This window comes from Bombina bombina, chromosome 4 (genome assembly GCF_027579735.1).
Source record: "Bombina bombina isolate aBomBom1 chromosome 4, aBomBom1.pri, whole genome shotgun sequence".
Classification (NCBI taxonomy): Eukaryota; Metazoa; Chordata; class Amphibia; order Anura; family Bombinatoridae; genus Bombina; species Bombina bombina.
In genome coordinates, this window is record NC_069502.1 from 482,866,187 (window position 1) to 482,889,842 (window position 23,656).

Below are 23,656 nucleotides of genomic sequence, written 5' to 3' on the forward strand. Positions count from 1 at the left end.
ACCTAGGTATTGTAAACGGATTGGTACAGAGCAAAGGATACCCATGGAGTGGGTTTGGAAAACAATTACATTTGCAGACAAGATTTCTGATATACGGTAGACATATGTTAATGAAATGCTATTGATAAAAAGCGTATTTGGGATAGTTAGTTAGTAACAGGCATAGAAAATATTTACTTACAGTGGCCCTTTAACAGCTCTGCTGTGGTACTCTTTGCCTCCTCCTGCTGGCCAGGAGTGATATTCCCAACAGTAATTGATGATGATCTGTGGACTCACCGTGTCAAGAAATAAATTTATCAGGTAAGCTTCAATTTAGTTTTTTGGTGGTTGTAGATGTGTAACAGATTTTGGGGGTCAAAGTTAGCAGATGTGTGGTTTTTTTTTGTTTGTTTTTTTTTAATCATATTTTATAAAAAATGGTATAGTAAATTATGATATGATGAAAATAATGGTATCTTTAGAAAGTTTATTTAATGGCGAGAAAAACTGTATATTATGTGTGTGGGTACAGTAAATGACTAAGAGGAAAATTACAGCTAAACACAAACACAGCAGAAATGTAAAAAATAGCCCTGGTCCCTAACGGTAAGAAAATTTGAAAACGGTCTGGTCACTAAGGGGTTAAAGTTATTAAAATTGTATTATCTTTATTTTCTGATTCCAGCATTTTAAAGTTGATAGTCACTGTTCAAGAGGCTTCTAAATCACATTTAGTGGTTACTTCAAAAACTATTAATCCGATGGATTGGCTTGATGAAGTGATACCATTTTCCTAATCTCTGGTTTCATGTCACTTAGCAGGAGCCTTAACCCCTTAGTGACCACAGCACTATGTTTACATTTCTGCTGTGTTTGTGTTTAGCTGTAATTTTCTGCATACTCATTTACTGTACCCACACATATTATATACCGTTTTTGTCGCCATTAAATAGACTTTCTAAAGATACCATTATTTTCATCATATCTTATAATTTACTATAAAAAAATTATAAAATATGATGAAAAAACTGAAAAAAACACACTTTTTCTAACTTTGACCCCCAAAATCTCTTGCGCATCTACAACCACCAAAAAACTCCCATGCTAAATAGTTTTAACATTTTGTTTAGAAATACCAAATGTTTACATGTTCTTTGCTTTTTTTTTTTTTTTTTTGCACCACCTCTGTCCTATGCAGAGAGGGCCACAACTCTGCAAATCTATTTCTGCAGAAATAGTGCAATCTCGCTATTTTTAGCGAGATCACGGCAGAGAGAAGCCCAGGACTGCAGCGATATACATGGTCCTTAAGGGGTTACAGCACAACAAATGATTATTATAATTGGAGTGGCCTACTAGAATTCTCTTCCACCTCTTTCCTACTTACGCCTTCTATAGTAATCCCAGTACCCCCATTCCACCTCTTATGCCTATTTGTGCCCCCCTCGGGAATCCCACCGCCCCCCAGAAGGCAGTGCCACCCACTTTGGGAACCACTGCTTTAAACTTTAGTTACTACAGTTTTATTTGCTACTAAACAAAATACTTTCAGTCTTATTTTGCTACAAGCATACAAAACTAATGTATACTAATTATTGGCAATTCTATCTTTAGTTAATTGTCTCTAATTCTTCTTTTCAAATTGTAGAGGTGATTCAATGCTGCTTGGACATTACCGTCTGTCTCAGGATACAGACAACTTAACCAAAGTTTTTGCAGTCATGACCAATAAGAAGGAAGAGGTATATGTACCTAATTTGCTTTGCTCCAGATTTTTTTTTATAACTAAGCAATAATGTTTAGCTGAAGTGAACATTCAGGGTCTAATTTTAATACAGAAAATCTGGTTTATATATTAATTTGTGCGCTCCTAAACAAACTATAGCCATGAAATTCAGAAACAAAATGGTGTGATTCTACTGGTTTATATATACAGTTTAAGCAATATAAATAACTTTATTTTACTTTTCTTCATAATAAAAACAGTATAACACAGTGTAATATGAGTATTATAATTAGAATGTAATAACTCCTGATAAGATCAGGACATAACCAGAAAAACAACCAGCAATAATTACATATGATATGTTTAAGTCATATAATGCATTTTGATTATAAATCAATTCTTGGATTGATAAACCAGCAGAACTATATTTCTTTTTCCAAGATTGAAGAAATAACTCTTCCTAGTGAAACACAATGGAATCGGCTTTACTATGGAGGGATGTACAGATTTGCTGTGCATTGATCTGTTGCGTGTCACTATACCCACATTTGAGGACGTCTCTCCTCCAATTTATACTAACTGTAACAAAAACTATATGGCCAAAAGTATGTGGACACCCCTACTAATTATTGAGTTATGGATTTTATGCATCTGTAAGCAATGTGTGTGGCCGAAATACCTGAACATAGCCATGAAATCTCTATAGAAAAACATTGGCAGTACCATGGGTTGTACTGAAGAGCTCAGTGACCTGACACATGGCACTGTCATAGTATGCATCACTAGATTTTTCCCAGTCAATTAAAAGTGCTATTTTGTGTTCTCCACAGCTGGGTGGTATTATGAGCGGTGTAATACTTTGTAGCATTATAACTTTTTCTGCTATCCAAAGCACAAATGAATTGCTTAATTTAACATAAATGTATTTAATGATAATCTATGCAATACACCATTAATATTGGCTAATTATGCCAGTATATTTTACACACAGAAACCAGTTGAATACCAAAGGTATCGTTATATTCGCCGCCCCCCAGTGCAAGAAACTGATCGCAGCTTCCAAGTGGGACTGCAGCTGTGCTCAAGTGGGCGCTATAGATTCAACAAACTGGTTTGGATTCATCATTCTTGTCATATTACTTACAGGTGAGATCAAAGAAAAGTGATTTTCCCCAAACACAACACAGTTTGTTTTGCATTGAGTGCTAAAATGCATTTACCTTAAAAATGACATACTAATGTTTGTGGATCAATTGCTATTTATACTGTAATACAATACGTTTTAGTATGTTTGTTTGATATTTAGAATTATTTCTTATACTACACATTTACCAGTCATCTGCATGTAAGTGACCACTTCCAAATACAAGCGTCTCTTGCTAAATGCAAAATGGTGCCTATAGTAAATGAAAGGTGATTACCAGGACTGCATCTTGTTCAAAATGAGGTGAATATATTTCATATCCTGACTCTTTTTTAGATTATTTATCTACTTGTTTTTTAGCTTTAGTTGATATTTTACATGAAAAAAGTAAAGTAAAAAAAGTACAATAAAACAATATAAAAGTAATTTTGGCGTAAAACTTTTAACAAATGCGTCGTATCAGACCAAAACTGCTGTAAATATGCTTTATTTGATGACATGATAACTTCATATAAGCAAGTTTCCAGAGGTCTCACAAATTAAAGCAGGTTTCTCCAACATAGGTGTGTCCGGTCCACGGCGTCATCCTTACTTGTGGGATATTCTCTTCCCCAACAGGAAATGGCAAAGAGCCCAGCAAAGCTGGTCACATGATCCCTCCTAGGCTCCGCCTACCCCAGTCATTCTCTTTGCCGTTGTACAGGCAACATCTCCACGGAGATGGCTTAGAGTTTTTTAGTGTTCAACTGTAGTTTTTATTATTCAATCAAGAGTTTGTTATTTTGAAATAGTGCTGGTATGTACTATTTACTCAGAAACAGAAAAGAGATGAAGATTTCTGTTTGTATGAGGAAAATGATTTTAGCAACCGTCACTAAAATCCATGGCTGTTCCACACAGGACTGTTGAGAGCAATTAACTTCAGTTGGGGGAACAGTGAGCAGTCTCTTGCTGCTTGAGGTATGACACATTCTAACAAGACGATGTAATGCTGGAAGCTGTCATTTTCCCTATGGGATCCGGTAAGCCATGTTTATTACGATCGTAAATAAGGGCTTCAAAAAGGGCTTATTAAGACTGTAGACTTTTTCTGGGCTAAATCGATTGATTATTAACACATATTTAGCCTTGAGGAATCATTTTATCTGGGTATTTTGATATAATAATATCGGCAGGCACTGTTTTAGACACCTTATTCTTTAGGGGCTTTCCCAAAGCATAGGCAGAGCCTCATTTTCGCGCCGGTGTTGCACACTTGTTTTTGAGAGGCATGGCATGCAGTCGCATGTGAGAGGAGCTCTGATACTTAGAAAAGACTTTCTGAAGGCGTCATTTGGTATCGTATTCCCCTTGGGGCTTGGTTGGGTCTCAGCAAAGCAGATACCAGGGACTGTAAAGGGGTTAAAGTTCAAAACGGTTCCGGTTCCGTTATTTTAAGGGTTAAAGCTTCCAAATTTGGTGTGCAATACTTTTAAGGCTTTAAGACACTGTGGTGAAAATTTGGTGAATTTTGAACAATTCCTTCATGTTTTTTCGCAATTGCAGTAATAAAGTGTGTTCAGTTTAAAATTTAAAGTGACAGTAACGGTTTTATTTTAAAACGTTTTTTGTACTTTGTTATCAAGTTTATGCCTGTTTAACATGTCTGAACTACCAGATAGACTGTGTTCTGAATGTGGGGAAGCCAGAATTCCTATTCATTTAAATAAATGTGATTTATGTGACAATGACAATGATGCCCAAGATGATTCCTCAAGTGAGGGGAGTAAGCATGGTACTGCATCATTCCCTCCTTCGTCTACACGAGTCTTGCCCACTCAGGAGGCCCCTAGTACATCTAGCGCGCCAATACTCCTTACTATGCAACAATTAACGGCTGTAATGGATAATTCTGTCAAAAACATTTTAGCCAAAATGAACACTTATCAGCGTAAGCGCGACTGCTCTGTTTTAGATACTGAAGAGCATGACGACGCTGATAATTATATTTCTGAAGGGCCCCTAACCCAGTCTGATGGGGCCAGGGAGGTTTTGTCTGAGGGAGAAATTACTGATTCAGGGAACATTTCTCAACAAGCTGAACCTGATGTGATTGCATTTAAATTTAAGTTGGAACATCTCCGCATTCTGCTTAAGGAGGTATTATCCACTCTGGATGATTGTGACAAGTTGGTCATCCCAGAGAAACTATGTAAAATGGACAAGTTCCTAGAGGTGCCGGGGCTCCCAGAAGCTTTTCCTATACCCAAGCGGGTGGCGGACATTGTTAATAAAGAATGGGAAAGGCCCGGTATTCCTTTCGTCCCTCCCCCCATATTTAAAAAATTGTTTCCTATGGTCGACCCCAGAAAGGACTTATGGCAGACAGTCCCCAAGGTCGAGGGAGCGGTTTCCACTTTAAACAAACGCACCACTATACCCATAGAGGATAGTTGTGCTTTCAAAGATCCTATGGATAAAAAATTAGAAGGTTTGCTTAAAAAGATGTTTGTTCAGCAGGGTTACCTTCTACAACCAATTTCATGCATTGTCCCTGTCGCTACAGCCGCATGTTTCTGGTTCGATGAGCTGATAAAGGCGGTCGATAGTGATTCTCCTCCTTTTGAGGAGATTATGGACAGAATCAATGCTCTCAAATTGGCTAATTCTTTCACCCTAGACGCCACTTTGCAATTGGCTAGGTTAGCGGCTAAGAATTCTGGGTTTGCTATTGTGGCGCGCAGAGCGCTTTGGTTGAAATCTTGGTCGGCTGATGCGTCTTCCAAGAACAAGCTACTTAACATTCCTTTCAAGGGGAAAACGCTGTTTGGCCCTGACTTGAAAGAGATTATCTCTGATATCACTGGGGGTAAGGGCCACGCCCTTCCTCAGGATCGGCCTTTCAAGGCAAAAAATAAACCTAATTTTCGTCCCTTTCGTAGAAACGGACCAGCCCAAAGTGCTACGTCCTCTAAGCAAGAGGGTAATTCTTCTCAAGCCAAGCCAGCTTGGAGACCAATGCAAGGCTGGAACAAGGGAAAGCAGGCCAAGAAACCTGCCACTGCTACCAAGACAGCATGAAATGTTGGCCCCCGATCCGGGACCGGATCTGGTGGGGGGCAGACTCTCTCTCTTCGCTCAGGCTTGGGCAAGAGATGTTCTGGATCCTTGGGCGCTAGAAATAGTCTCCCAAGGTTATCTTCTGGAATTCAAGGGACTTCCCCCAAGGGGGAGGTTCCACAGGTCTCAGTTGTCTTCAGACCACATAAAAAGACAGGCATTCTTACATTGTGTAGAAGACCTGTTAAAAATGGGAGTGATTCATCCTGTTCCATTAAGAGAACAAGGGATGGGGTTCTACTCCAATCTGTTTATAGTTCCCAAGAAAGAGGGAACGTTCAGACCAATCTTAGATCTCAAGATCTTAAACAAGTTTCTCAAGGTTCCATCGTTCAAGATGGAAACCATTCGAACAATTCTTCCTTCCATCCAGGAAGGTCAATTCATGACCACGGTGGATTTAAAGGATGCGTATCTACATATTCCTATCCACAAGGAACATCATCGGTTCCTGAGGTTCGCATTCCTGGACAAACATTACCAGTTCGTGGCGCTTCCTTTCGGATTAGCCACTGCTCCAAGGATTTTCACAAAGGTACTAGGGTCCCTTCTAGCTGTGCTAAGACCAAGGGGCATTGCTGTAGTACCTTACTTGGACGACATTCTGATTCAAGCGTCGTCCCTTCCTCAAGCAAAGGCTCACACGGACATTGTCCTGGCCTTTCTCAGATCTCACGGATGGAAAGTGAACGTGGAAAAGAGTTCTCTATCTCCGTCAACAAGGGTTCCCTTCTTGGGAACCATAATAGACTCCTTAGAAATGAGGATTTTTCTGACAGAGGCCAGAAAAACAAAACTTCTAGACTCTTGTCGGATACTTCATTCCGTTCCTCTTCCTTCCATAGCTCAGTGCATGGAAGTGATCGGGTTGATGGTAGCGGCAATGGACATAGTTCCTTTTGCACGCATTCATCTAAGACCATTACAACTGTGCATGCTCAGTCAGTGGAATGGGGACTATACAGACTTGTCTCCGAAGATACAAGTAAATCAGAGGACCAGAGACTCACTCCGTTGGTGGCTGTCCCTGGACAACCTGTCACGAGGGATGACATTCCGCAGACCAGAGTGGGTCATTGTCACGACCGACGCCAGTCTGATGGGCTGGGGCGCGGTCTGGGGATCCCTGAAAGCTCAGGGTCTTTGGTCTCGGGAAGAATCTCTTCTACCGATAAATATTCTGGAACTGAGAGCGATATTCAATGCTCTCAAGGCTTGGCCTCAGCTAGCGACGGCCAAGTTCATACGGTTTCAATCAGACAACATGACAACTGTTGCGTACATCAACCATCAGGGGGGAACAAGGAGTTCCCTGGCGATGGAAGAAGTGACCAAAATCATTCTATGGGCGGAGTTTCACTCCTGCCACCTGTCTGCTATCCACATCCCAGGAGTGGAAAATTGGGAAGCGGATTTTCTGAGTCGTCAGACATTGCATCCGGGGGAGTGGGAACTCCATCCGGAAATCTTTGCCCAAGTCACTCAGCTGTGGGGCATTCCAGACATGGATCTGATGGCCTCTCGTCAGAACTTCAAAGTTCCTTGCTACGGGTCCAGATCCAGGGATCCCAAGGCGGCTCTAGTGGATGCACTAGTAGCACCTTGGACCTTCAAACTAGCTTATGTGTTCCCGCCGTTTCCTCTCATCCCCAGGCTGGTAGCCAGGATCAATCAGGAGAGGGCGTCGGTGATCTTGATAGCTCCTGCGTGGCCACGCAGGACTTGGTATGCAGATCTGGTGAATATGTCATCGGCTCCACCTTGGAAGCTACCTTTGAGACGAGACCTTCTTGTTCAGGGTCCGTTCGAACATCCGAATCTGGTTTCACTCCAGCTGACTGCTTGGAGATTGAACGCTTGATCTTATCGAAGCGAGGGTTCTCAGATCCTGTTATCGATACTCTTGTTCAGGCCAGAAAGCCTGTAACTAGAAAGATTTACCACAAAATTTGGTGTGAATCTAAAGGATTCCCTTGGGACAAGGTTAAGATTCCTAAGATTCTATCCTTCCTTCAAGAAGGATTGGAAAAAGGTTTATCTGCAAGTTCCCTGAAGGGACAGATTTCTGCCTTGTCTGTGTTACTTCACAAAAAGCTGGCCGCTGTGCCAGATGTTCAAGCTTTTGTTCAGGCTCTGGTTAGAATTAAGCCTGTTTACAAACCTTTGACTCCTCCTTGGAGTCTCAATTTAGTTCTTTCAGTTCTTCAGGGGGTTCCGTTTGAACCCTTGCATTCCGTTGATATTAAGTTATTATCTTGGAAAGTTTTGTTTTTAGTTGCAATTTCTTCTGCTAGAAGAGTTTCAGAATTATCTGCTCTGCAGTGTTCTCCTCCTTATCTGGTGTTCCATGCAGATAAGGTGGTTTTACGTACTAAACCTGGTTTTCTTCCAAAAGTTGTTTCTAACAAAAACATTAACCAGGAGATTATCGTACCTTCTCTGTGTCCGAAACCAGTTTCGAAGAAGGAACGTTTGTTGCACAATTTGGATGTTGTTCGCGCTCTAAAATTCTATTTAGATGCTACAAAGGATTTTAGACAAACATCTTCCTTGTTTGTTGTTTATTCCGGTAAAAGGAGAGGTCAAAAAGCAACTTCTACCTCTCTCTCTTTTTGGATTAAAAGCATCATCAGATTGGCTTACGAGACTGCCGGACGGCAGCCTCCCGAAAGAATCACAGCTCATTCCACTAGGGCTGTGGCTTCCACATGGGCCTTCAAGAACGAGGCTTCTGTTGATCAGATATGTAGGGCAGCGACTTGGTCTTCACTGCACACTTTTACCAAATTTTACAAGTTTGATACTTTTGCTTCTTCTGAGGCTATTTTTGGGAGAAAGGTTTTGCAAGCCGTGGTGCCTTCCATTTAGGTGACCTGATTTGCTCCCTCCCTTCATCCATGTCCTAAAGCTTTGGTATTGGTTCCCACAAGTAAGGATGACGCCGTGGACCGGACACACCTATGTTGGAGAAAACAGAATTTATGTTTACCTGATAAATTACTTTCTCCAACGGTGTGTCCGGTCCACGGCCCGCCCTGGTTTTTTTTTAATCAGGTCTGATAATTTATTTTCTTTAACTACAGTCACCACGGTACCATATGGTTTCTCCTATGCAAATATTCCTCCTTAACGTCGGTCGAATGACTGGGGTAGGCGGAGCCTAGGAGGGATCATGTGACCAGCTTTGCTGGGCTCTTTGCCATTTCCTGTTGGGGAAGAGAATATCCCACAAGTAAGGATGACGCCGTGGACCGGACACACCGTTGGAGAAAGTAATTTATCAGGTAAACATAAATTCTGTTTTTTTCAGCACTGTCATCTGGCTTTTCAAAAATCAAAATTTGTTATCTTAATTTTAAAATAGTTTATTTTTAGAGAGAACATAATAAAAATATAGTAAAATATTTATACATGTCAAAATACTTTTTAGTGGCCTCATTTTAGTCACATGTGTGGGGTGAATATAAATAAAAGAATAAGGGCCTGCTGATCAAAAACTCGCCAGTATGGAGACAATCTTGCAAAATTTTTGGTGCCCCCCCATTAGGTGGTGAGAGTCCACGATCCATTACACATGGGATTCACTTCCAGGCCACTAGGAGGAGGCAGAGATTCCCCAAAACTTTCAAGAGTACTGCATCCCTCCCATCTCACTGGTATGCCAGTAATAAATCTTTGCCTTCCAGGAGGTGGGTGAAGAATTAAGTTGCTCCAGATTCTCTGGTGAAAAGGGTCCTCAGACTGATTGAGGTCCATTTTCTCCCTCACAGAGCTGTAATTCAGAGACAGAGGGAACTTGGGAAGATTGGTGTATGGGGCAGTGACACAATTGCTCCCAGGTAAGGAGTTAATCACAGACTTGCCACAGGTGTCGCAGGTACTGGTCCCTAGCCTACACCTTTTGGGTCACCGATATACTCCTTATTTCATTCCTCTGCTGTAATATGCTCAGCGCTGGATGGGCTTTCTACAACTGGAAAAGAGTAAATCTACAGCTGGTGTGCACAGTGGTTTGGGTGCTTGACAGGTAAAATTAGTTTCTTAGCACTCATGTAGCCCACAGGCTATCAGCAGGTGCATTTAATAATGCCACGTCGTTTCCAGGGGACTTTAGTAATGCAGACTACTAACACCAGTCATTAATAGGGCAGTAGGTTTGGCTTTACATAGTTAATTTGTTGTTTTTCATGTCCTTTTTGTGCATTTACATTTTTTTTTAATGTGGCTGTTACTTTTAGTATTGGTGCTCAATTGCTTTTTATAGTTAATTTTTCTTCAGGTACAGCTTCTTTGACTTTTTTTTATACAGTGTGCATCGCCATCGCTCTCTTCTGAGGGGGAGCCGGTGTTTGCTGCTATTGCACGCTCCTATTTCTTTAATGGTGCTCCTGCTTCTTAGAGGTATCGGCTTAGAGGGACTTGAGAAAAAAAAGTTCCCGCCACTAGAGAGCCGATTGTGCACTCCCATTGTAGTTTTATAGCACTCTTGATATGTCACAGCAGTGGCAAACATATTGTACAAGGGAGATCATGCAGTTTATTACTAATGAAAGAAGTCTCTTGAATCTTATCTTGGGCTGAAAAGAGTCTTTGCATAATCTCTCTGCCATCCATATCCCAAGAGTAGAGTAAAGTGTTCAATCAGATAGTAGATTGATGGGGTCTTCCAGAAATAGACCTGATGGCTTCTTGTTTGAAGAACAAACTTCCCAGATATTTTGCAAGATCTGGAGATCCTCAAGCGAAGTCAGTCGATGCTTTAACAGCTCCATTGTCATTTCAACTGGCTTAATTTTTTTCCCCAACAGTTCTGCCAGGTTAATATCTTGGATCAAAGAGTGCGACCGTCTGTAATTTTAGATTTGGAAGGTTTTCTGTTTTGGCTTCAGGTGGCATTCTTTTAATGGTCCAGTGATTAACCTCTTAACGACCACAACGTTCCCTGTACTTCACTGGTCCTTAACGTTTTTTTGGCCCGTAATAGCACGGGTCTTGCTGCCGTTGGCAAGACTGCACTATTACAACCTCCCTTCCAGCTGCCCTGCCTCTTTCTCCCTTCCATCATTACATGTGGACTCCACAGCTTGGGTATTTTTTTCAAGAATTGTATTTCAATACATATATATCTCTCCTTCATACCCAGAACCCTCAAGCTAAATTTTGCTTTTCTAAATTTCCTGAGGGACCTCGCAACTCCTGAGGGACCTCGCAACACTAATGAGATTTGTTATATATTCTAACTAGAGCAGAGATCGTTAGATCGAGCCAAAAATGAAAAGGTTGTTGATGCTGAGCTCTCAAGAGCACCAATCTCACTTTCAAATGCTTGATACAGATGAAGTCACTCTTACAATATTCTAGAAGGTCTTTCAAGGGTAGTAATTATTTTCAAGCCCTAAAATAAATTTTCTCCAACATAGGTGTGTCCGGTCCACGGCGTCATCCTTACTTGTGGGATATTCTCTTCCCCAACAGGAAATGGCAAAGAGCCCAGCAAAGCTGGTCATATGATCCCTCCTAGGCTCCGCCTACCCCAGTCATTCTCTTTGCCGTTGCACAGGCAACATCTCCACGGAGATGGCTAAGAGTTTTTTGGTGTTTAAAGGTAGTTTTTATTCTTCAATCAAGTGTTTGTTATTTTAAAATAGTGCTGGTATGTACTATTTACTCTGAAACAGAAAAGAGAAGAAGATTTCTGTTTGTGAGAGGAAGATGATTTTAGCAAACGTTACTAAAATCGATTGCTGTTTCCACACAGGACTGTTGAGATGAAGTAACTTCAGTTGGGGGAAGCAGTTGGCAGACTTTTCTGCCTGAGGTATGATGGCCACATTTCTAACACGACTTGGTAATGCTGGAAGGCTGTCATTTTCCCTATGGGGACCGGTAAGCCATTTTCTTAGATTAAGTATGAGAATAAAGGCTTTATAAGGGCTTAAAAAACTGGTAGACATTTTTCTGGGCTAAAACGATTACTTGCTAAGCATATTTGACAGATTATAGCGCTTTATAATTATTATAATCTTGGGGATTGTTGTTTAAAAACGGCAGGCACTGTATGAACACCTTTTTCAGATGGGGGCCTTTCTCTAGTCATAGGCAGAGCCTCATTTTCGCGCCACTAATGCGCAGTTGTTTTTGGAAGGCAAGGCATGCAGATGCATGTGTGAGGAGCTAAGATACACTGAAAAAGCTTACAGAAATCGTCATTTGGTATCGTATTCCCCTCTGGGCTTGGTTGGGTCTCAGCAAAGCAGATTCCTGGGACTGTATAGGGGTTAAATGTAAAAACGGCTCCGGTTCCGTTATTTTAAGGGTTAAAGCTTTCAAATTTGGTGTGCAATACTTTTAAGGCTTTAAGACACTGTGGTGAAATTTTGGTGAATTTTGAACAATTGCTTCATACTTTTTCGCATATTCAGTAATAAAGTGTGTTCTGTTTAAAATTTAAAGTGACAGTAACGGTTTTATTTTAAAACGTTTTTTGTGCTTTGTTGACAAGTTTAAGCCTGTTTAACATGTCTGAACCATCAGATAAACGATGTTCTATATGTATGAAAGCCAATGTGTCTCCCCATTTAAATATATGTGATAATTGTTACATGGTGTCCAAACAAAGTAGGGACAATGATGCCACAGATAATAATAGTGCCCAAGATGATTCTTCAGATGAGGGGAGTAAGCATGGTACTGCATCACCCCCTTCTGTGTCTACACCAGTTTTGCCCACACAAGAGGCCCCTAGTACATCTAGTGCGCCAATACTTATTACTATGCAACAATTAACGGCTGTTATGGATAATTCTATTGCAAATATTTTATCTAAAATGCCTACTTATCAAAGAAAGCGCGATTGCTCTGTTTTAAACACTGAAGAGCAAGAGGACGCTGATGATAACGCTTCTGACATACCCTCACACCAATCTGAAGGGGCCAGGAGGGAGGTTTTGTCTGAGGGAGAAATTTCAGATTCAGGGAAAATTTCTCAACAAGCTGAACCTGATGTTGTAACATTTAAATTAGAACATCTCCGCGCTCTGCTTAAGGAGGTATTATCTACTCTGGATGATTGTGACAATTTGGTCATTCCAGAGAAATTATGTAAGATGGATAAGTTCCTAGAGGTTCCGGTGCCCCCCGATGTTTTTCCTATACCCAAGCGGGTGGCGGATATAGTAAACAAGGAATGGGAAAGGCCCGGCATACCATTTGTGCCTCCCCCTATATTTAAGAAATTATTTCCTATAGTCGACCCCAGAAAGGACTTATGGCAGACAGTCCCTAAGGTCGAGGGGGCGGTCTCTACTCTAAACAAACGCACTACTATTCCCATAGAAGATAGTTGTGCTTTTAAAGATCCTATGGATAAAAAATTAGAGGGTTTGCTTAAAAAAATGTTTGTTCAGCAAGGTTACCTTCTTCAACCAATTTCATGCATTGTTCCTGTCACTACGGCAGCGTGTTTCTGGTTCGAAGAACTAGAAAAGTCGCTCGATAAAGAATCTTCGTATGAGGAGATTATGGGCAGAGTTCATGCACTTAAATTGGCTAACTCTTTTATTCTAGATGCCGCTTTGCAATTAGCGAGATTAGCGGCGAAAAATTCAGGGTTTGCTATCGTGGCGCGCAGAGCGCTCTGGCTGAAGTCTTGGTCAGCGGATGTGTCTTCCAAGACAAAATTACTTAACATCCCTTTCAAGGGCAAAACACTGTTTGGGCCCGATTTGAAAGAGATTATTTCAGACATCACCGGAGGAAAGGGCCACGCCCTTCCTCAGGATAGGTCTTTTAAGGCTAGAAATAAGCCTAATTTTCGTCCCTTTCGCAGAAACTGACCAGCCTCTACTTCTACATCCTCTAAGCAAGAGGGTAATACTTCTCAACCCAAACCAGCCTGGAGACCGATGCAAGGCTGGAACAAGGGTAAGCAGGCCAAGAAGCCTGCCACTGCTACCAAAACAGCATGAAGGGATGGCCCCCGATCCGGGACCGGATCTGGTGGGGGGCAGACTTTCTCTCTTTGCTCAGGCCTGGGCAAGAGATGTTCAGGATCCTTGGGCACTAGAAATAGTTTCTCAAGGTTATCTCCTGGAATTCAAGGAACTACCCCCAAGGGGAAGGTTCCACAGGTCTCAATTATCTTCAAACCAAATAAAAAGACAGGCATTCTTACATTGTGTAGAAGACCTGTTAAGGATGGGAGTAATTCATCCAGTTCCAATAAGAGAACAAGGGATGGGGTTTTACTCCAACCTGTTCATAGTTCCCAAAAAAGAGGGAACGTTCAGACCAATTCTAGATCTCAAGATCCTAAACAAATTTCTCAGGGTCCCATCGTTCAAAATGGAAACCATTCGAACGATCCTTCCTACCATCCAGGAAGGTCAATTCATGACCACGGTGGATTTAAAGGATGCGTACCTCCATATTCCCATCCACAAGGAACATCATCAGTTCCTAAGGTTCGCTTTTCTGGACAAGCATTACCAGTTTGTGGCACTTCCATTCGGGTTAGCCACTGCTCCGAGAATTTTCACAAAGGTACTAGGGTCCCTTCTAGCGGTTCTAAGACCAAGGGGCATTGCAGTAGTACCGTACTTGGACGACATCCTGATTCAAGCGTCGTCTCTGTCAAAGGCAAAGGCTCATACGGACATCGTCCTAGCCTTTCTCAGATCTCACGGATGGAAAGTAAACATAGAAAAAAGTTCTCTTTCCCCGTCAACAAGAGTTCCCTTCTTGGGAACAATAATAGACTCCTTAGAAATGAGAATTTTTCTGACAGAGGTCAGAAAATCAAAACTTCTAAGCTCTTGTCAAGTTCTTCATTCTGTTCTTCGTCCTTCCATAGCGCAGTGCATGGAAGTAATAGGATTGATGGTTGCAGCAATGGACATAGTTCCTTTTGCACGAATTCATCTAAGACCATTACAACTGTGCATGCTCAGACAGTGGAATGGGGATTATACAGACTTGTCTCCGACGATTCAAGTAGATCAAAGGACCAGAGATTCACTCCGTTGGTGGCTAATCCTGGACAATCTGTCACAGGGAATGAGCTTCCGCAGACCAGAGTGGGTCATTGTCACGACCGACGCCAGTCTGGTGGGCTGGGGCGCGGTCTGGGAACCCCTGAAAGCTCAGGGTCTATGGTCTCGGGAAGAATCTCTTCTCCCGATAAACATTCTGGAACTGAGAGCGATATTCAATGCTCTCAAAGCTTGGCCTCATCTAGCAAAGGCCAAATTCATAAGGTTTCAATCAGACAACATGACGACAGTTGCTTATATCAACCATCAGGGGGGAACAAGGAGTTCCCTGGCGATGGAGGAAGTGACCAAGATAATTCAATGGGCGGAGGATCACTCCTGCCACTTGTCTGCAATCCACATCCCAGGAGTGGAAAATTGGGAAGCGGATTTTCTGAGTCGTCAGACATTCCATCCGGGGGAGTGGGAACTCCACCCGGAAATCTTTGCCCAAATAACTCAATTATGGGGCATTCCAGACATGGATCTGATGGCGTCTCGCCAGAACTTCAAGGTTCCTTGTTACGGGTCCAGATCCAGGGATCCCAAGGCGACTCTAGTAGATGCACTAGTAGCACCTTGGACCTTCAACCTAGCTTATGTTTTCCCACCGTTTCCTCTCATTCCCAGGCTGGTAGCCAGGATCAACCAGGAGAGGGCTTCGGTGATCTTGATAGCTCCTGCGTGGCCACGCAGGACTTGGTATGCAGACCTGGTGAATATGTCATCGGCTCCACCATGGAAGCTACCTTTGAGACAGGACCTTCTTGTTCAAGGTCCATTCGAACATCCGAATCTGGTTTCTCTCCAACTGACTGCTTGGAGATTGAACGCTTGATTTTATCAAAGCGTGGGTTTTCAGATTCTGTAATAGATACTCTTATTCAGGCTAGAAAGCCTGTAACTAGAAAGATTTACCATAAGATATGGAAAAAATATATCTATTGGTGTGAATCTAAAGGATTCCCATGGAACAAGATAAAAATTCCTAGGATTTTATCCTTTCTACAAGAGGGTTTGGAGAAGGGATTATCTGCAAGTTCTCTGAAGGGACAGATTTCTGCGTTATCTGTTTTACTTCACAAAAGGCTGGCAGCTGTGCCAGACGTTCAGGCGTTTGTTCAGGCTCTGGTTAGAATCAAGCCTGTTTACAGACCTTTGACTCCTCCCTGGAGTCTCAATCTAGTTCTTTCAGTTCTTCAAGGGGTTCCGTTTGAACCCTTACATTCCGTAGATATTAAGTTATTATCTTGGAAAGTTGCAATTTCTTCTGCTAGAAGAGTTTCAGAGTTATCTGCTCTGCAGTGTTCTCCACCCTATCTGGTGTTCCATGCAGATAAGGTGGTTTTGCGTACTAAGCCTGGTTTTCTTCCGAAAGTTGTTTCCAACAAGAATATTAACCAGGAGATAGTTGTACCTTCTTTGTGCCCGAATCCAGTTTCAAAGAAGGAACGTTTGTTACACAATTTGGACGTAGTCCGTGCTCTAAAATTCTATTTAGAGGCCACTAAAGATTTCAGACAAACTTCTTCTTTGTTTGTTGTTTATTCTGGTAAAAGGAGAGGTCAAAAAGCAACTTCTACCTCTCTTTCTTTTTGGCTTAAAAGCATTATCCGTTTGGCTTATGAGACTGCCGGACGGCAGCCTCCTGAAAGAATCACAGCTCACTCCACTAGGGCTGTGGCTTCCACATGGGCCTTCAAGAACGAAGCTTCTGTTGACCAGATATGTAAGGCAGCGACTTGGTCTTCACTGCACACTTTTGCCAAATTTTACAAATTTGATACTTTTGCTTCTTCAGAGGCTATTTTTGGGAGAAAGGTTTTGAAAGCCGTGGTGCCTTCCATTTAGGTGACCTGATTTGCTCCCTCCCTTCATCCGTGTCCTAAAGCCTTTGGTATTGGTTCCCACAAGTAAGGATGACGCCGTGGACCGGACACACCTATGTTGGAGAAAACAGAATTTATGCTTACCTGATAAATTACTTTCTCCAACGGTGTGTCCGGTATACGGCCCGCCCTGGTTTTTTTAATCAGGTCTGATGAATTATTTTCTCTAACTACAGTCACCACGGTATCATATGGTTTCTCCTATGCATATTTCCTCCTGTACGTCGGTCGAATGACTGGGGTAGGCGGAGCCTAGGAGGGATCATATGACCAGCTTTGCTGGGCTCTTTGCCATTTCCTGTTGGGGAAGAGAATATCCCACAAGTAAGGATGACGCCGTGGACCGGACACACTGTTGGAGAAAGTAATTTATCAGGTAAGCATAAATTCTGTTACTTTTGCTAAATAAATTGTACATAAAGTAGTGTTATCCCAGGACCTGTTTAATTGGCACACCACCTGGCTGATTTTACTGACCACCAGGCAACATTTAAGCCAATATTAAGCTAACATTTTGTATCCCCCCCCCCCCACACACACACACACACACACCACAAATATCATTGGATCAATATATGTTAAATTATGCAATTGATTTGTGCTTTGGATAGCTTAAAGGTCCACTAAATACAGGAGAATTGCATCATCAGTAAATGCATAATAAATAGGCAATACAAAAGCTCCCAGTTTGAATTTTGAATGAGTAGTAGATTTCTTTCTGCCAATTTTTACAGTCCTATTTTCCCTCACACTGCATCATGTGACAACCATAAGCCAATCACAAAATGCATAGACGTATATTCTGTGAACTTTGCACATGATCAGTAGGAGGTGGTCCCTCAGAAAGTGTTCACATAAAAATATTGTGTACATTTAGATAATGGGAGTTAATTGGAAAGTTGATTAACATTTGTGTGCTTTTCTGTATCATAAAAGTTTAATTTTGACTTGAGTGTCAAGTTTAATTTTGACTTGAGTGTCAAGTTTAATTTTGACTTGAGTGTCCCTTTTATAAATAACAGAAAATGTTATAATATTGCTAAATATTACATTGCCACCTGACTGGCAAAACTCTATGTAGAGCATTGAGAATTCTACATTTCGTTAAAGAGGCCTTCTGTAAACTGTATGCAATTTGTGTCCTTTTTTCTATAAATGGGGGATTATTTTAGCTCTAATAATTTTATTAATAACATTTGTTCTTTGCATTTGTTCAAATTGCTTGAAAAAGTCAGACTTTAATTATGTTGCGCCCACGTTATCCAGATTTAACAGATTCTCTCATAGTCAAATTCATATGAGTTTTCCAGTTGGTGCCTTTATATTGAAGAAATAATTTACATGCCCAGTTTCTTGTTTTAACACCTGCCATGTTCTATCTCTTGCTTGGTACAAGTTGGTATGATATTGCGGCAGGGACCTCCATGAGCCTTAAAGGGACAGTGTACTTTAAATATTTCTTTTATGTAATTGGCAAGAGTCCATGAGCTAGTGACGTATGGGATATACAATCCTACCAGGAGGGGAAAAGTTTCCCAAACCTCAAAATGCCTATAAATACACCCCTCACCACACCAACAATTCAGTTTTACACACTTTGCCTCCTATGGAGGTGGTGAAGTAAGTTTGTGCTAAGATTTCTATGTTGATATGCGCTTCTCAGCATTTTGAAGCCTGATTCCTCTCAGAGTACAGTGAATGTCAGAGGGTTGTGAAGGGAGTATCACCTATTGAATGCAATGGTTTTCCTCGCGGGAGATCTATTTCATAGGTTCTCTGTTATCGGTCGTAGATTCATCTCCTACCTCCCGTATTCAGATTGACGATATATTCTAATATTCCATTACCTCTACTGATAACTGTTTCAGTGCTTGTTTGGCTATCTGCTATATGTGGATGGGTGTCTTTCGGTAAGTATGTTTTCATTACTTAAGACTTAAGTTCTAAATATATGTAGTGTACTTATATTTGCCATAAGTCAGGTTTATGTATATTTCCTTTTGCAGACTATCAGTTTCATTTTTGGGAGAAAATCATATTTAGGATAATATTATTCTTACCTGGGGTATAGTCTTTTTTTAAATTGACTGCTTTTTCATAAAATTTCAAGGGCAAAATTAGGCTTGCAAGGATGCAAAATGCCAAGGTTTATTGCGTCATTATTGGCACATGAACTTTTTTGGCGCGAAGGTACGTCCGATGACACAAATTCGTCATTTCCGGTGTCTTAGTTGACGCCGAGTTGCTTGCACAAGGTTAGCACCAAAAATTTTCAGTTTGCGTTGTGTGTCATACTTGGCGCCAAATAATTTCATTATTTAAAACCCCATTCCTATATGCCTCTTGCCTTTTCTATATCAGAGGGCTATGCTGTTTGCATTTTTTTCCCATTCCTGAAACTGCCATATAAGGAAATTGATAATTTTGCTTTATATGTTGTTTTTTCTATTACATTTGCAAGATCTCTCAATCTGATCCTGTCTCAGAAACCACTGTTGGAACCCTGCTGCCTGATATTCGTTCTACCAAAGCTAAGTGCATTTGTTGTAAATTTGTGGAGATTATATCTCCAGCTGTGGTATGTAATAGTTGTCATGATAAGCTTTTACATGCAGATAATGTGTCCATCAGTAATAGTACAATGCCTGTTGTTCCTTCAACATCTAATGTAGATGATATACCTGTGAATATAAAAGATTTTATTGCTGATGCGATTCAGAAGGCTTTGTCTGCCATCCCGCCTTCTAATAAACGTAAAAGGTCTTTTAAAACTTCTCATAAAGTGTGGAGTTCCACATCTTGGCTATTACTATCCCATACGTCACTAGCTCAGGGACTCTTGCCAATTACATGAAAGAAAACATAATTTATGTAAGAACTTACCTGATAAATTCATTTCTTTCATATTAGCAAGAGTCCATGAGGCCCACCCTTTTTATGGTGGTTATGATTTTTTGTATAAAGCACAATTATTTCCAAATTCCTTTGTTGATGCTTTTTACTCCTTTCTTTATCACCCCATTACTTGGCTATTCGTTAAACTGAATTGTGGGTGTGGTGAGGGGTGTATTTATAGGCATTTTGAGGTTTGGGAAACTTTGCCCCTCCTGGTAGGATTGTATATCCCATACCTCACTAGATCATGGACTCTTGCCAATATGAAAGAAATTAATTTATCAGGTAAGTTCTTACATAAATTATGTTTTCTACCAGGAGGGGCAAAGTTTCCCAAACCTCAAAATGCCTATACAAAGTTTGCCTCCTATGGAGGTGGTGAAGTAAGTTTGTGCTTGATTTTTTTTCTTCTGTGATAAGCGCTTCTAAGCAGATTGAAGCTCAGTTCCTCTTAGAGTACAGTGTTTGTCAGAGGGATGTGAAGAGAGTATTGCCTATTGATTTATATGGTTTCTCTAACGGGACATCTTTTCAAGGGTTCTCTGTTATCGGTCGTAGGGATTCATCTCCTACCTCCCTTTTCAGATCGACGATATACTCTTATATCATTACCTCTGCTGATAGTTTTCAGTACTGGTTTGACTGTCTGCTATATGTGGATGGGTGTCTTTCGGTAAGTATGTATCACTGTTAAGACACTCTTAGCTATGTTTGGCGCTTTAAGAATTTATATAAAGTTTTAAATATATGTATTTACTTATATTTGCTATGAGTCAGGTCTATGTATATTTCTCTTTGCAGTCTAACAGTTTCAGTATGGGAATCATGTTTTAGGAAGTTATTTTTCTAACTTGGGGTATAGTCTTCTTTTCCAATTTGACTTGTTTTTCTTTAAATTTTGCGGGCAAAATTAGGCTTGCAAGGTCGCAAAATGCTGTTATTTATTGCGTCAGTCTTGTGGCGTGAATTTTTTTGCAGCAAATGTGCGTCTTTGATGCAAGTTCGTAATTTCCTGCGTTTTAGTTGACGCCAGGTTGTTTGGCGCAAAGTTGCGTCTGTTATGACGAGAATTGCGTCATTTCCGGATGTTTGTTGGCACCAAAATATTTTTTTAACTTCTTTTTGCGTTGTGTGTCATAATTGGTGCCAAAAAAAAGGTTTTATTTTACCCCACTTCCTATATGCTCCTTGCCTTCTTTATGCTCAGAGGGCTATGCTGTTTGCTTTTTTGCCTATATTAGCATTTGTATTTTTTACCATTCCTGAAACTGCTATATGAGGAAAATGGATATTATTGTTTAAATGTTATTTTTTCTTTTACATTTTTCAAGCTGTCCCGATCTGATCCTGTCTCAGAAGCTACTGTAGGAACCATGCTGCCTGAACACAGTTCTACCAAAGCTAAGTGTATCTGTTGTAAACCAGCTGAGATTATATCTCCAGCTGTTGTATGTAACAGTTGTCATGATAAGCTTTTGCATGCAAAAAATGTTTCTATTAGTACTAGTACAGTATCTAATGTACATGATATCCCTGTTGATATAAAAAAATATATTGCTCATGCAATACAGAAGGCTATGTCTGCTATTCTGCCTTCTAATAAACGTAAAAGGTCTTTTAAAACTTCTCATTAAACTGATGAATTTTGTAATGACCGACAACATACTGAAATATCCTCCTCTGGTGAGGATCTCTCTGGCTCAGAAGATCCTACTTCAGACATTGACATTGATAAATCAACTTATCTTTTTAAGATTGAGTATCTTCGTTCTTTGTTGAAAGAAGTGTTGGTTACTTTGGATATTGAGGAATCTGGTCCTCTTGATATCAAATCCAGTAAACGTTTACATTCTGTTTATAAACCTCCTGTGATTACTCCTGAGGTTTTCCCTGTTCCTGATGCTATTTCTGATGTGATTGCTAAGGAATGGACTAAGCCTGCTGCTTCTTTTGTTCTTCCTTCTAGGTTTAAAAAGTTGTACCCTTTGCCAGTGGCTAAATTAGAGTTTTAGGCTATTTTTACTCTTGCCAAGCGTACTACTATTCCTACGGAAGATAGTACTTCTTTTAAGGATCCTTTAGATAGGAAAATTGAATCTTATCAAAGGAAAGTTTTTTTACATTCTGGCTATATTCTCAGGCCTGCCATTTCTATGGCTGTTGTTGCGGCTGCATCAACTTTTTGGTTGGATAGCTTAGCACAACAGGAAGCAGATCCTGATTTGTCTAGCATTGTTCGTTTGCTTCAGCATGCTAATAATTTTATCTGTGATGCTATTTTTAATATCATCAAGATTGATATTAAATCAATGGCCCATATTTATCAAGCTCCGTACGTAGCTTGAAGGGCCGTGTTTCTGGCGAGTCTTCAGACTCGCCAGAAACACAAGTTATAAAGCAGCGGTCTAAAGACCGCTGCTCCATAACCCTGTCCGCCTGCTCAGGTTGATTGACACCCCCCCTGCTAGCGGCCGATTGGCCCGCGAGTCAGCAGGGGGCGGCGTTGCACCAGCAGCTCTTGTGAGCTGCTGGTGCAATGTTAAATGCGGAGAGCATATTGCTCTCCGCATTTAGCGAGGTCTTGCGGACCTGATCCGCACTGTCGGATCAGGTCCGCAAGACCTTTAATAAATAGGGGCCTATATCTTTAGCTATTTTAGCTAGAAGAACTTTATAGCTCAAATCATGGAATGCTGACATGGTATCTAAATCTAGATTACTATCTCTATCATTCCAGAGTAATAATTTATTTGGTTCTCAGTTGGATTCTATTATTTCCACTATTACTGGGGGAAAGGGAGTTTTTTGCCCCAAGATAAATCTAAAGCTTTTTATCGTTTTTGTTCCTTTCGTCAGAATAGAGAACAGAAAACCACTCCTTCCCCTAAGGACTCTGGTTCCAATTGGAAGCCATCTTCGAGTTGGAATAAATCCAAGCCTTATAAGAAACCAAAGCCAGCCCCCAAGACTGCATGAAGGTGTGGCCCTCAATCCAGTTCTACTGGTGGGGGGCAGATTTAAATTATTTCAAAACATTTGGGCAGATTCCGTTCACAATCATTGGATTCAGAACATTTTCTCTCAGGGGTATCAAATAGGTTTCAGAATAAGACCTCCTTTGAGAAGATTCTTTCTCTCTCACGTTCCAACAAATCCTGTGAAAGCTCAGGCCTTTCTGAAGTGTGTTTCAGATCTGAAGCTTTCAGGGGTAATTGTACCAGTTCCACTTCAGGAACAGGGTCTGGGTTTTTATTCCAATCTATTCATTTTCCCAAAGAAGGAAAATTCATTCAGACCAGTTCTGGATCTGAAGGGTCCCAACTTTCAAGATGGTGACTATAAGGACTATTCTGCCTTTTTTGTTCAGCAAGGTCATTATATGTCCACAATAGACTTACAGGATGCATATCTTCACATTCCGATTCATCCAGACCACTATCGGTTTCTGAGATTCTTTTTTCTAGACAAGCATTACAAATTTGTCGCTCTTCCATTTGGCCTAGCGACAGCTCCAAGAATCTTTTTGATGGTTCTCGGTGCCCTTCTATCTGTAATCAGAGAGCAGGGTATTGTGGTGTTTCCTTACTTGGAAGATATCTTGGTACTGGCTCAATCTTTTCATTTAGCAGAATCTCACACAAATCAACTAGTGTTGTTTCTTCAAAGAGATGGTTGGAGGATCAATTTACCAAAGAGTTTCTTGATTCCTCAGACAAGGGTCACCTTTTTAGGTTTCCAGATAGATTCAGTGTCCATGACTCTGTCTCTAACAGACAAGAGACGTTTGTAGTTGGTTTCATCCTGTCTAAACCTTTAGTCTCGATCATTCCCTTCAGTGGCTATGTGCATGGTTTTAGGTCTCATGACTGCAGCATCGTACACGATCCCCTTT

General features: G+C 40.9%; 1 protein-coding gene across 1 annotated transcript in view; it reads left to right on the forward strand.

The window, feature by feature from the left end:
- The window catches only part of FBXO9 (F-box protein 9), a 128,196-nt gene that overhangs the window by 96,122 nt on the left and 8,418 nt on the right, over window positions 1-23,656 (forward strand). Inside the window, exons 11-12 of the mRNA XM_053710381.1 lie at window positions 1,631-1,724; window positions 2,700-2,854. Of these exons, the coding sequence (XP_053566356.1) occupies window positions 1,631-1,724; window positions 2,700-2,854 (249 nt within the window). The remainder of the gene's footprint in view (window positions 1-1,630; window positions 1,725-2,699; window positions 2,855-23,656) is intronic.